This window comes from Dromaius novaehollandiae, chromosome 7 (assembly GCF_036370855.1).
Source record: "Dromaius novaehollandiae isolate bDroNov1 chromosome 7, bDroNov1.hap1, whole genome shotgun sequence".
NCBI classification, from domain to species: domain Eukaryota; kingdom Metazoa; phylum Chordata; class Aves; order Casuariiformes; family Dromaiidae; genus Dromaius; species Dromaius novaehollandiae.
In genome coordinates, this window is record NC_088104.1 from 24,557,176 (window position 1) to 24,570,797 (window position 13,622).

Here is a 13,622-nt window from a genome sequence, read left to right on the forward strand (position 1 = left end):
TAAAAAGTACTTGAGTCCACATGCGTGATCAGTAATCAAATTTCAATGTCACTTGTAGAAATGAGCTGAACAGGATGTTAGAGAGAGGAAGTGGAAAGAAGAGTTAAACGTGGTAAACAGCACAAAAGATATGTATAGTAAAATAACCATTTAATTACTGTTAACAAACTATAGTTCTGTGAAGGTACTGGAAAAATTAAACAAGATATATTCTCTTGCCTTGAAGAATTTTTATTTAGATGTCATATTCCACCCAGCTGTAAGTGGTCAGATATATACTCAATTTCTCCATGAGGAGTGTGTCCAGTTCATAGTCTGTGGCGGGGTTTTCTGCCAGTGATCTTTAATAAATCAAGTGTTATTCCTAGGGCAGGAAATACAGATTGTCTTTCCGGATATCAGTTCACTGATATTTATTGCTATTATATGTGGTAAGTGGAATTTATAGCCTTAATAAAGGAGCACTAATTCAAGTACAAAGATTATGTAATTAGCTTCCGTGCTAGAGTAAGTGAACTTGCATTCGCTTTCAAACTCAGACATAGGTAGTGGGTAGAGTTATTCTTGTCTGCTATATATTATTCATGGTACTAGAAGACAAAATTTTTAGCCTGGAAAGATGTGCTTTTTTGACATATCACAATGTTATGGGGTCTCTGATCTTTCCCTTTGCTTTTATTCTCTTAGAATTTTGTGGTTAACTGTATAATAAAAAAAATTAGTGATATTGCTTGTATGTACATAGTTTATCAATGCCAAAGTAGCGTGTTAGTGTCAACATCCTAGTCACAGAGAAGCTCAGTGTCTCTGACCTTGATAAATTCTCCAAACAGTGAACAGTTCTTATTGATCACTTAATATCACCTGAGCTCTCCTGTCCGTTAATGTGCAGCCTCGTTCTCTACCCATCCCATTTATTATCCTGCCTATAACCAGGCATTGCTGTAAGAATTTGTCCCCCGCAGAAACTAGGTCTTTACACAGCAGGATCCTACAAGTCAACATCAGTGGGTCACCACACAGGTTTTACAGAAGCCGTGATGCCCAATATCTCTCCACATGACATCTGGAGAAGCAAAAGTAAAGACTGGGTACATCCACTATAGATTGTCAGTCCTCCCAACATGATAACACAGGAGACAAATGGACATACTGAAAGAAGAGTGTACCCTTTTGTCTTGATAGAGATCTGATGTAGACAGACATCATTCTTTCATATCTTAATTTCTTGTAGGAATTTGTTAAGCTGGTGCACTATCTTTTCTGTTTTCCAAGAAATGCTGTTTTTGCGAGCATGTAATACAATTAATGCTGTTTCTTCCTATGGGAAGTGTCTTCTGTTAAAATGTTCACCCTGTGTTTCTTAGATCTGCAGTGGAAGGTAGGTGGCACTGGCTTAGCCGTATTCTGTTCATAAGTGAGCTGCTACTTCCCCACATAAGTCACTAGGAGTGGCAGGCTCGTAATTTCAAGCCAAATTTTGAAATAGCAAAGAGTGAGTATTTGAGTCACTAGAGGGCACAGTAGTACCAGATCAGTTTCTGTTTCCCCCTATACAGCTTATTCCATTTGGTATAAAAAAAGAATAATTCCATCCAAGACATTTCTGTTCTAAATCGGTCTTTCATCTGGGTAATAATAAGTGCATGTCACTGGTAAATGAAGAACAGATGAAAAATTTAGCTTGCTTGGCAGACGAGAGCTCAGTTGTCCTTATGTCTTCTGTGACCTCTTCGGTACTTCTTTCATCCAAAGGAAGTCTCCATCAGACTTCTTTTTTGAAAAGAGGAAATATAATTCCAGAGCAAAAAGACTGCTGGATACTGCACCATATTGCTCCCTCTACCTCACACATGATTTAGGCAGACTGTTGAACAAAGAGGTGATTGGGCAAAAAAACTACAGAGCAATATATCCCCTTTTTGGATGACTTTCCTGACCCTCTAGATGCTAGAATCTCCTGTAGTATTGACATTTTAGGAGGCAAATTTCTATCAAAAATGTTCATTGATATGTATCTTTTAGGATTGTCCAAAGACTCAACTGTACTGCTAATTCTTTAGATGTCACACACCGCAGAAAGTGGCTTTAGCCCTGTGCACAAGCCTGTTTCTAATGCAGGCACGTGAGCCTTCTCCTATGAGACTCCTGCCCCCTGGTCTGGGCTTTCTGTATCTCTTTTGCACACTTCTTAAATTTATGCTCTCTCCTTTCTTACGACTCTCAGTTGCTCTTCTCCTCTGCTCTTGGCCCTTATAAATCAGTAATTTAATTATTTATGTTCTACTTTTCACAAATCTAAACCATACATTGTTTGGAATGACTTAGTCCTCTGAAAGTAACTTGGGATATTGCTTTAAAGGACTGTGTGTGTGTGTGTGTGTGTGTGTGTGTGTGTGTGTGTAACTCCACTGAGCTGTGTGAAATTACATCATGGGAGAATTTGTCCTTTTAGAAAATAAAGTGGTATCAAACACTTAAACTAAAGAGAATCTTGTGAGTGGGAAATAGATTGGAAGTTATTCACATAAGTTCCTTCAGCCCCTTCTCCTGGGTACTATTTCTTAGATCCTCCGAAGTGTCTCTGGCACGCTGCAGTCCTCAGCGCATGTGTCCTTTCTTAGCAATTGGACACTTCACCGGTGTATAGGCTCTTCGCAGAAATGCCATTATTCCAGTCCCAGTGACAGCCTCTTTCTCACTATCCTAGAAGATAATTCCTTCATTGACGCATGCTTTTTATTAATGGGAACTTCCCGTATTTATCAGTGAGAGAAGTTGGAAATATTGAGTGGTTCTTTCTTACCTCTGAGGCTAAACAGCACGCAGCATTAACTGCGCTTGGGAAACATTTAATGTCTTCCGAGATGCTCTGCTCCCTCTCTGAATCTGTTTGGCAGAAATCTGAGCAGTCCTTGCAATCCACCACTCCTGTCTGTTTGCTACAACTAATTAGAGCAGCGTATGGAAAATAGTGGAGATCCTACCGTGGCTTGGGAAGTCTTCTTCAAAGGAACAAATGTTTATATATCATTTTTGATGACCGTTTTACATAAAAAACACTTGATTTGATCAGGAAAGCTGCGTAATCAGGCCCTGGCTCAGGTGGTTGCCATGGCTGCTGCTCCGTCTCACTCGGGTGGCTTCACAGCGCTTCCAGCCTTTGTGTGTTGCAGTCTCAAGCCAGAACCATCTTTTGGTCCCTGTTTAGCATGGGTGTACCAAAGTGCCTGAAGTAAAGGTGCTTAGGAACCGGACAGCTTTCTTTAGCCCCGCTGGTCACCCTTGCCGCAGGAGCAGGACTCGGCGGCGGTGAGGTCCGGTAGCAGCGCAGCCGCAGCAGTATGTGCTTCAGAGCCGCGGTGGCACTGGGGATCCCGCGACGTGCGTTGCGCTGCCGCCACTTCAGGCTCGTTTCAGGCTTGCCTGGGTGTGCTGCGGAGGCTGTGCACACCCCGCTGCGGTGCAGCCTGCTGCAGATGTGCCCACAGAGGCTGCATAGCCTCTTCCCTCCTACCCTGAAGTGAGATGAGTTCATTGTCACCGTACGCCAGTCTGGGCAGCAGTGTTAAAACTCAAACAATCTCTTTTTTTAATTTAAACTTACTATATGGTGCAAAACCCTGTCTATTTTGCAGATGTTAAAATGTCTAAATTAGCTCCTTTACCTTTTTCTACTTAATGTAATACCCTTTACTTTCCTTGATCTACTTTTCCTCCTTCTGCAGAAGACAGTTTAATTGAGGCATATTCAGCATACAATCATTTCGCGCTTAAGAATTTTAACTGGCCCCTTCTGCAGACAATACACCAGCATTTTGTGTTGTTCTGTACTTTTCTAAGGTGTTTATTTTGGGAACTTACGTGTTTTGCTGTCCTTTCATCATCTCTCTATAGGCCTGGCCAGAGAACTGTAGATGATTTAGAAATCATATATGAAGAACTTCTGCACATTAAGGCCTTATCTCACCTTTCTACCACAGTAAGTATTTCTAAAAATGTAACTCATTCCCGAAGGCAAGGCTGAGTTGTGACTTTCTTGGTGATTTACCAGAATCTGAGAGCCTACAAACCTTCCCACCACCCTCTCCCTGCACAGAACTTATTCCCACCTGTGGGTACCACACAAGCATCACGCAGATGTAGGTTGTCTTTTGGTCGTCAGCTGAAATTCTTCTAGGGCCTCCCTGCGTAGGGACTGGGCAGGGTTTCTGCATGGTCGCTACCTTCCTGCCTTGTCACAGGTGCCTCACAGCACAGATCTTGGTCCATACCTGGGTTTAAATTAACATACCTGAAATCAGACCTGACGCCTGGGACTGTGTTGCTGTTGAATTTCAGCAGAATGGATGTCGGATTTCTGATCTTTTGGAGCTCTCGGCTTAAACCTGTTAGGAGGAGGAATTTCACGGTGCAGAAGGATGTGCTGTGCAGTGCTGGCCGGCTGGTGCGTGGACACAAGTGAAGGAAAGCTCATCAGACTTTTCAGACCTCCTCTCTGAGCAGGCAAGAACAGTGTGCTGAACCAAGAATAAATTACCTGGAGAAAATACCTGGTGGGGAGAAGGCACCTGTCAAGTCTCACCAACGTTGACACACTGTGTGGGGCAACTGACACAAGCTAAACAGCACTTTACTTGGTGGCCACAAGATATGGATGCTCTCAGAAAAATGAAGCCAGTCACAAAATAGGTTCAGTTATTTTTTATAACAACTTGTTCAGAAGCTCTCGATGTTTTTAATAATTTTCAGCTAACTTTGACAGATGCAGCTAATTATGGAACTGCATTAAAGAAAGTTAGTACCCTGTGCAAAAAATATAGCATTTGAAAAATGTTTTTTTGAACAGAATATATAGTCAGAGTGGGTAACTGAACTAAAATGGTACAGCCAGCCAAATTCTTAAGCATCTCTGGGATGTGGAAAAAAGTATTTAAAGACAGGCTTCTGTAAGATCCAGAAATTACACTTTTCAAATCAAACTAAAAAACCCACCCCAGGTAAACAGATACTGATAGAGAGTGGACAACACTCTTGATACTAGACATAATCCAGAACAAAAAAAACCCAAAACACAAAATATTTCCAGCAAGGAAGAAATTCAGACTTGAGGTCAGAATCCACAGCAAGCGGCATATAGAACATGTAAGGCAAATGATACAAGCCACAAGAAATATGTGGCATTTGGAAGAAATGCAAGAAGTGCAGCTGATTCCATGCTCTTTAGTAAGAATTTGGAAATGTGATCCTGTTACTTGCAGCATGAACTGAAGCAGAGGACAAAAGCTACTATGAACGTAGAGGAATTTTTCAGAGAAGCTAGAGAAAACTTTGTTCCTATGAACCAGAAGATTAATGGTCAATCAACTTGAAAGCAATTGGAATGATTATTCATTTTAAGCAAGGCATAATACCCAAAGTAATACGTTTTCTAGATAAGCCATAGGCAGCGGAAAGTAAATGGATAAAACTCAAGTCTTGTGGTGGTGAACTAATCCCTGCTAGGGAAGTCTGTGGACTTAATATATGAATGAAAAACAATTATATAATACAGTGTTAAAAACAAATCAAATTCTTGGCTTCATCAAGAGGATTGATTCACTGCGGAGGCAAATGGCTGAAACAGCTGAGAAGACATCTGAAGACGTACATGGGAGAGGAAAGCTCTCTACGTTGCACAGAGTAGTGCTAAAGCTGGCACACTTCTGTCCCTATGGAAGTTTCTTTGCCTACAGGCAGAGGTTATAAGGGAGTTTGGTGAGCTAGTTGTTATGGAAATTAAAGGTCAGTGGGTGCATTTGCTGGTCACTGTAGCAGAAAAAATGCCCAAACCCCTCTACATATCTCTCTCCTTCCCCGACTGCAAACAGGGAGTGCTCTGCGCTGTCTGTCAGGAAGGTGTTCTGGGAGAGGTGCCTGGTGTTGGGGGTTTATGCTCGGTGCCTGAGCAGAGGTTTGGCAGTGCCTTTAGGGTGTCAGAGCATGAATTGGTCCGGTCCACCCGTCTGAGAACATGCAGCCCCCTCAGACTGTCATTTGGCTTGTGTCCAGAATTTGAGGGTTCCCCCAATATTTTTTTGATGGCCTAAAGATTATCCACCTCCAAATCTAACTCTTCTCAGTTTAAACGGTTGGGAGAATGGTGTGAAAATGCTACTACTAAATATATATTGGAACGAGCTTTTGATCTGTATTTGGCACTATCAAGTTATATAACGGTACCTGGAACATGCATCGCGATGAGCTGATGTTCTCTGAAAACAAGAATCCCCCTGTCTGGAAGCTGGCGTCAAACTCACCGGAGACTTGCAGTTATAGGAAGAGGGGCGTAGAGCGCACAGGCAAACTGTGGTCCCGAGTGTATGTTACCACTTGCTGAAAATGATGCTAACTGGCTTCTCGGGGGAGAACTGGTGCACCACAGAGCACCACGGGATAAATGAGAGTTGCTACTTATCTTCTTTAATAGATCGGTTATTACTGTGTGAAATTTTCCATCATGTTGATGTTAATTGTTAGTGATGATTTTATATGTGTGTATGAAGGAAGATGTTGAGAAATATGTCTTAAAGATGCCCTTGTCTGAGCCATCTGGGGCCACTAACGTGGAGGCTCCCGTTATGTGAAGCTAATGAGTAAGGTTGGGCAAGGAGTGAGGCAGACCCCCGGCTGCCTGCATGGTTCACTATGAGCACTGGACAGCACAGGGGGAAGAAAAATGGTGGCTGAGGCACGTTATATGAGCTTCCTTTTAGCAGAAAGAATAAAAGACCTAAAAAAACTATATATTTTTTCTTTTTATTTTCAGGTAAAGCGAGAATTAGCAGGTGTCCTCATTTTTGAGTCACATCCCAAAGCAGGAACAGTCTGTAAGTAAAAGGAGTCCTGTCAGATCATCTTCCTTCTGTGGCATGAGCATTTAAATTCTTAATGTTTAAATGACAAGAGCAAAATGTGGATGCACGCCTCAGGCTTGACCAGCACTCAGTGCTCAGAGCCTGGACGATAGCTGTTGCCTTAGCTTGTTGCCAATTACAGGGGCAGCTGCAAAATTAAATCTATATCCTTGGCTGAGTATATGCATCCTCTAATATTTGGATGTATTTATATTTGAGATTTTAATTTGGACCAGTCTCTATTTAAAATGTATTTTAATCTTACCTTTGTATTAAAAAGCCATCTTAATGCACAAAATAAACTATTTAAAATGTTAGGTTGCTCAGATTCGTTTATACTGAGAAGTATTAGCAAATGAATGCCAAGTTCACAGTCGCTAGAGAATTAGGGTTAGGACACTGTGCTGCTGGTGGGATCCAGATCTGTGTACTGATTAGAGATTGATAACCTGACATGTATCAATAAAGTATCTGTTGCAATTGTCATGGCAAACAAAAGCAGCTTTCACATAAGTGTAATAAAAGAAACTACTGCATATTTTTTTTCCTAAAATCTAAAGGGAATTGCTTTTAAAGTCATGGTATGACCTTTCTCAAGGTAGTCATTAATATGACTGCAGTAGAGTTACCTTGAATTTTATTGAGTGCAGAATCTGACCCATTTCCATTATGAATAACTCTATTCTCACCATAAAATCTTTTCTCTCTTTTGTAGTATTTAATCAGGGAGAAGAAGGCACTTCTTGGTACATTATCCTAAAGGGATCAGTAAACGTAGTCATTTATGGCAAGGTATTTTTTCTGAAGCCTTTTTATATTATTCTTATTAATGAAATTGTAAGAATAAACTTTGAAAGATTTAGAGCAAAACAGTTTTCTCAGAGGAAACAAATTGAATGTAATTTTATTAAGAAGTGATCCAGTGGTTTCACTGATTATACTTTCAGTTGATTGCTGTATAATTTCAGGATGTATTACACACTTTATGAATATAATTCAGCACAGTTACATCAGTATTATTAGGACAAAGTCATTTGCTGGAATTTGGTGAACAGCCAGACTTCCATCTCATGCGAGTTTTCGCCCTGTGCCTTTACCACCATCTTCTTTTACATTTGGGTGGCTAACTTCGCTCACGGATGTCAGGCACGTCTGACGGAAGTGCTGCTCTGTGGCTGGTGGCTCTCAGCTCCCAAACTTAGTCCAGCTCTTCACTTCCATTTTAGTTAAGCTAAAGACCTAAAAGCATCTCTGCTAAATTTGCTGTGTATGAGGGAGAACTTTCAAGGTGAAAGCAAGACTTTGGTACACCTCAGTCCTTTGGATCTTTAAAAATCTGCCTCCCCTTATGGATTTCTCATTCAGTGACTGAGAAACCTCCATTCTGAACACTGCGCATTTCACAGAAATCTAGCGTAGAGGCCCTGGTGCTGTCTTTTCCTAAGTAACCCAAATGTAGGACCCTCTGTTACTACAAATTGGAGCTGTACAAGTGGAGCTCTGCTGATTTATCCCAGCTGAAGATTTGGCTCTGTGCTATGTGACAACACAGCTCCACAGTGCTCACTAGAAGTATTTTAATATATCGTTGTTGTGAACTTCATCACGTATGTATTGGATATATTAGTTACTGAGCAGTTTTTGCAGTCACTCCATAGCCAGCTGTCATTATTTTAATGATCAAATCCCCTATTGCTACAGCACTGCTTGTGTGTGAGGGTAATTTTCCCATCTCCTGGGAGTAACAGTGTGGTATATGAGGAATAATCAGCTCGATATACTGCTCTTGGAAGGTAAAAATTTAAACCCACAGTTTCACTTGGACAACATGGCTATCATAATCTGAGATCTAACATTAGATCTCGAAGTAGGTCAGAATGAAATCCAAACTGTGTAACAGACACTGGAACTGCTGGAGAAGAGAATTTCTCTCTCAATATGATGTTCTGAAAATTTGATCTTTATTTTTCAGGGCCTCTTAGGAAAAAAAAAAGTCAACAACTTTCTGTCTTCAGCAGGGCTAGAAGAGTCCTTCACTCTGAATCTAATTTCAGAGAACAAGCCAATTCTTTTCTATTCTTGCTTTTCTCTAGGAATAGTAATAACCAGCTATCAAGTATTGTTTCCTAGTCATTATTTTGGCTGTTGATTTCCTGCCAAATAGATTTGTTTTGGTATTTGATTGTGAAGTCCGGTGTTTGTACAAGGACTTTCAATAGACTCCACAGTAATGATGGGTTTCAGCACGTAAATGTTTTCCTCTGTGCAGGGTGTGGTATGTACTCTACATGAAGGAGATGACTTTGGCAAGTTAGCGCTTGTGAATGATGCTCCCAGAGCTGCATCCATTGTTCTGCGTGAAGACAACTGCCACTTCTTGAGAGTGGACAAGGAAGACTTTAACAGAATCCTCAGGGTAAGTGTGGGAAAGGCTACCCTGGCTGCATGATGTCAGAACTTGCAAATCTTTCTAGAATCTGTCTTATTTATGTGATACATTGATACAGATACCTTGTTTGAAGTATCCCCTAATAGTAGAACAGAGATGTGATAGCCTAGAAAATCAAGTGAAGAGTAAAATTATCCTTCCTCTTTTTATATTCCTAACTCAGCCATGAAAATGAGACGAAATGGAATCTTTTTCTAGGTTTTCTGCGTGATCTCCCATCCAAATATTGAATAAAGCAAGATTGCCTGTTGTCCTAGACAGGTCAATATCAGGTGCCTTAAACTCAGTAGGTTCAAGGCAGAATCAAGTGGCAGCTAAGTAAGCTACAGATAAACACACAGACAATCTTTATCAGAGGTCTCTAGAAAGATAAACCCACCCAAATTTTATAGCTGTCAGTGTTAGGACCAATGCATTCCAAAGTCCAAATGTAATTCCATAACTGAAACCTGCATCCAGATATAAGCTGCTCTGGGATCGTTCTTAGTACTGAAAGTCAAAAACGTGATCATGCTATATTGGAACGTATACATGGCTGGTAATGCAGCAGTGAAAGCAGTCCAAAAGAGTACTGTGTTAGTGAAATAACATGTGATTGTTGAGTGTTTATGGCACAAAAGGGAGCTAGGATGCCACTAGTAGTAAAGCTGGGTTGGCCATGGAGACTCCAACTGAGCTAATTTCTGTCAGTGCTTCAAAGAAAGCTCAAGTCTATGGCCTTACTGATTTTCATTTGTGTTATTCAGTGCACACTATATTCTTGTTTTGTTTTTCTAGTATGTTCTGGTAGTAGAAAATGAAAAGAAATCAGTGACAGTTTACTGAGCTAAGACTTACCATTTTTAAGTACCATTTTCTTTTAAAAAGAGCTAAGAAAAGTCAGATTATGGATAATGTTCCTGTAAAAGTAGGGTTAGAGATTACATTACATATTGAAAGGCTGGAGGAGCTCTGGTTTTGGCAAACTTTCTTTGCTTTGCCAGAGCCAGAGATTTCTCATGGCTCTTGCTCTAGTGTCTCCCATAATTGTGTGCCTCTTCCAGTGCCAGTGCTTCCCTCTTGATTCTGCCTCTTAAAAAAGCAGAATAAAGATAGTTAAACCTAGATGAGAAGAACCAACCCTGGAGTCTCGGCTCTTATCTTTTGTGATTGAAAGTCATGTACTTTTTCAGAGTGACTAATCAGCCAAATCAAGAGCAGTTACTTTATTAAAAAACAATTTATCTTGCAGGATGTAGAAGCAAATACAGTAAGACTCAAAGAACATGACCAAGATGTTTTGGTATTGGAGAAGATCCCAGCAGGAAACAGAGTTTCTAATCAAGGAAGCTCACAGCCTCAGCACAAGTATGTTTTCATTCAATAGTACAAATGTCAGACTATGATTAACCTTTTCATATGGTATTATTATCCAAACAATAGCGTATTTCCCCTTTCTATGCAAAAATGCTGTACATAAAAAGTTTTCTTTTTTTTTTAGTCATCAGCTAATCACATGCCCCATAGTGGATAATATATCAATTTCCAGCAGCACACTAGTTCTATGGCTTTATACAATAATTCTCTAAAAACCTCACTGTAAATACTTATCTCATGTAATAGCTTCTAAATAGACTGTACATGGAGAATGCTGAAATCCTGTTCAGCAGTGCTACTGTGTAAAAGACATGAGGAAAATATATTGTTTTATTGTTAAGTACAGATATTTTCATTTTAGATTTCAAACTCTGGATTCTAATAAAAGTTTGCCAGTAACAATTTATATACAAAAAGAAGATTTCAAGCAATAAAAGTCACAGAGCTTGTCTTACAGAGTAGGCTTGCACGATATTAACAGTATTCATTATATTTTCTTTACTGTCTTACTGAAAGGGAAAAAGTACAATTCTGTTTCGTTGCTACTGTGATAAGAGTGGAGTGAGGTTATTATCATTCCAAATACAAACCCCTAAAGGCTTTGTAAATGTATTATTTTCCTGCATGTGAAGAGATGTAGGATTCCACTGTTGTAAATACTGCTGGGCTATTGTGTTTGTTACTGAAAGAGTTCATATTCCTAAGTGCAGAAGGAATAACTTTGATACCCTCCAATTTCACATATGCACTCCTACCGAAACATGCACATTTTGTGCATATGTGTATGTTAATGAGCATAGGTACACACACAGAGACAACAGTAATCTTTAGAGAAGAAAATACAGCAGTATTTTCTTTTCAAGAGTTGTCATTTCTTTGTTAAGATGAAGATTTTCAGTACAAATAACGGATGCACAATTTGCAGTCACATAACCATTTTCCTGAGCAGCATTTGGACAGCTCAAAATAAGTGCGAAAAATTTTTGCATCTTTTTTGCGTGCACCTTACTTTTTCCTAGTGAAAGAGCTAATTTACTATGAGACATTTTGAATATAGTTTTTATCTGATCTGTGATTTTCACATATCTATCTTATCTGCCTATCTAAGTAAAGAGTTTTTATCTGTGAAGGGTTAGACAAACCATTCTTTATATTTTTACATACATATTTCACATATTTCAGAAACTGCCATTTCGTCTTTCACTTGATTTGTTACAGAAATGCACTGTTCTCTCAGGAAATGATTTACTCTTAGAGTGAGATTCCCTGTTTCTAAATCAGTGAAACTTGACTACAGCCAGTGGATTTGCATCAGCAGCTGCTATACACAACAACTCGGTCCTAAATTTAAGTCCGTTTTCTTGAGTCTGATACATTTTTCATGCTTTCAAAAGTGAAGGTTCCATTTAAACATATTTCAAACACCATCTTCCTTGCAAGCTGTTTGCACCAGCATTATTTCTATTATTTAACATTTCCTTGTTCAGAATTTGAGCTGTTTGGAAAGATAAAAATAGCTAGACCTATTTACTATCCCTGGTTAAGTTAGACTGTATTTTAGAGCTTATGTTCCAGGAATATTTGCAGTCAAAGCTCAGAATTTCCTTTCTGCAGGTATTTTATGCATTTGGGCAGCTTTGGGGTACTATGAATGTGCTAGCAAGGGAACTTTTGCTAATAACAATGACAGATAGACACAGACCACTCAAAAGAGGAAGATGCCCTGAAAGTTCACTGAATGCCTTTCAGCAGTCAGATTACTTTGCTAACAGTGTGTTGGCAAAATCTTTTTATTTTAGAACTTTCAAGGTGAATTCACTGCTTTTGCAAACGACATTCAGGCTTTGCTCCCTAAAGTATCTAGAATTTGAACTAGAGAAATGTTCTGCACCCCATAGTTGCTCACTGAGAGATCCAGTCAGCCAGGAAAGAAACCCATTTCCTTCACCTTAACCTTGGGCAATACTTCACTCTGGGAGCAAATCCTCCGAGCTGCAGTTTGGATTCTGCTGTGTCCTCTTCTGCCGCCACTCCCGGAGCCGTGCTTTCAAACAGTGACAGTTTTGCTTCCAGGGACTAGCTCTGAAGTTCTCACTCCAAGATCTAACTTCCTCTTCATGGGTGACCACACTCGTGCAGGATAAATGCAGCAGCCCTGCAAGTCACTCCACTGTTCGTTTTCACTTTCATATTCAGAGTACAGCAAACTGCGGTTTCTCTGCTTCACTCACTTAGATACTTGGTTAGTATCTCTGCGAGAATGTGCACTGGTTTAACAAGTGTTTGTGTTCTTGGGACATCAATACAGTTCTTCCAAAGGGGTTGGCAGGTAAAAGAACTGTGATGGTCAGCGCTCAAAGTGAGGAGGAGCTCCTAGCAGCTCAGCAACACCACTTATTTCTCAGCAGGAGCAGAGTATCTTCACTTCTCGGGGGTTTTTCTTTTCTTTTCTTTTTTTTTTCTTTTTTTTTTTTTTTAAGTTTTATACTTTATCAGTCAGATTCCAAAAAAAAAAAAAAAAGAAAAAAAAAGATGCAAAGATTGAAAGAATGGAGAGAAAGATTTAAAAAAATCCTATCTGCAAGGAAGGAAAGAAGACAGCAGGACATGTGTGGCAATATCCTGTAGTATTCTGCTGGTACTTAAAATCTTGCCAGTGTTCCTACATTAGGCAGGAGTAACCTGACTATTGCACTGATTTTCTCACCTCCCTAGATTTACTACTGGAAATGGTACAGTAATAAGTCTATCTACTTGGAAACACTTACTTACCTTGGATATCTAAGGCATTACACAGACTTAAAGATGCAGTGTGGTATTTCACTGTCTACCCCCATCTTCTCAGACCAGCCCTGATCAGCAATGCTGCAGCAATTTGTTCGGTTGCTCTGACAGTGATACACACCAGTTCTCATGTCATG

General features: G+C 39.9%; 1 protein-coding gene across 4 annotated transcripts in view; it reads left to right on the forward strand.

The window, feature by feature from the left end:
* Positions 1 to 13,622, forward strand: part of RAPGEF4 (Rap guanine nucleotide exchange factor 4) — a 164,760-nt gene that overhangs the window by 111,971 nt on the left and 39,167 nt on the right. For all 4 annotated transcript variants that reach the window (XM_064514967.1, XM_064514968.1, XM_064514970.1 and 1 more), the window contains 5 exons: positions 3,898 to 3,982; positions 6,809 to 6,869; positions 7,612 to 7,688; positions 9,166 to 9,312; positions 10,577 to 10,692. In XM_064514967.1, coding sequence (XP_064371037.1) covers positions 3,898 to 3,982; positions 6,809 to 6,869; positions 7,612 to 7,688; positions 9,166 to 9,312; positions 10,577 to 10,692 — 486 coding nt within the window. The remainder of the gene's footprint in view (positions 1 to 3,897; positions 3,983 to 6,808; positions 6,870 to 7,611; positions 7,689 to 9,165; positions 9,313 to 10,576; positions 10,693 to 13,622) is intronic.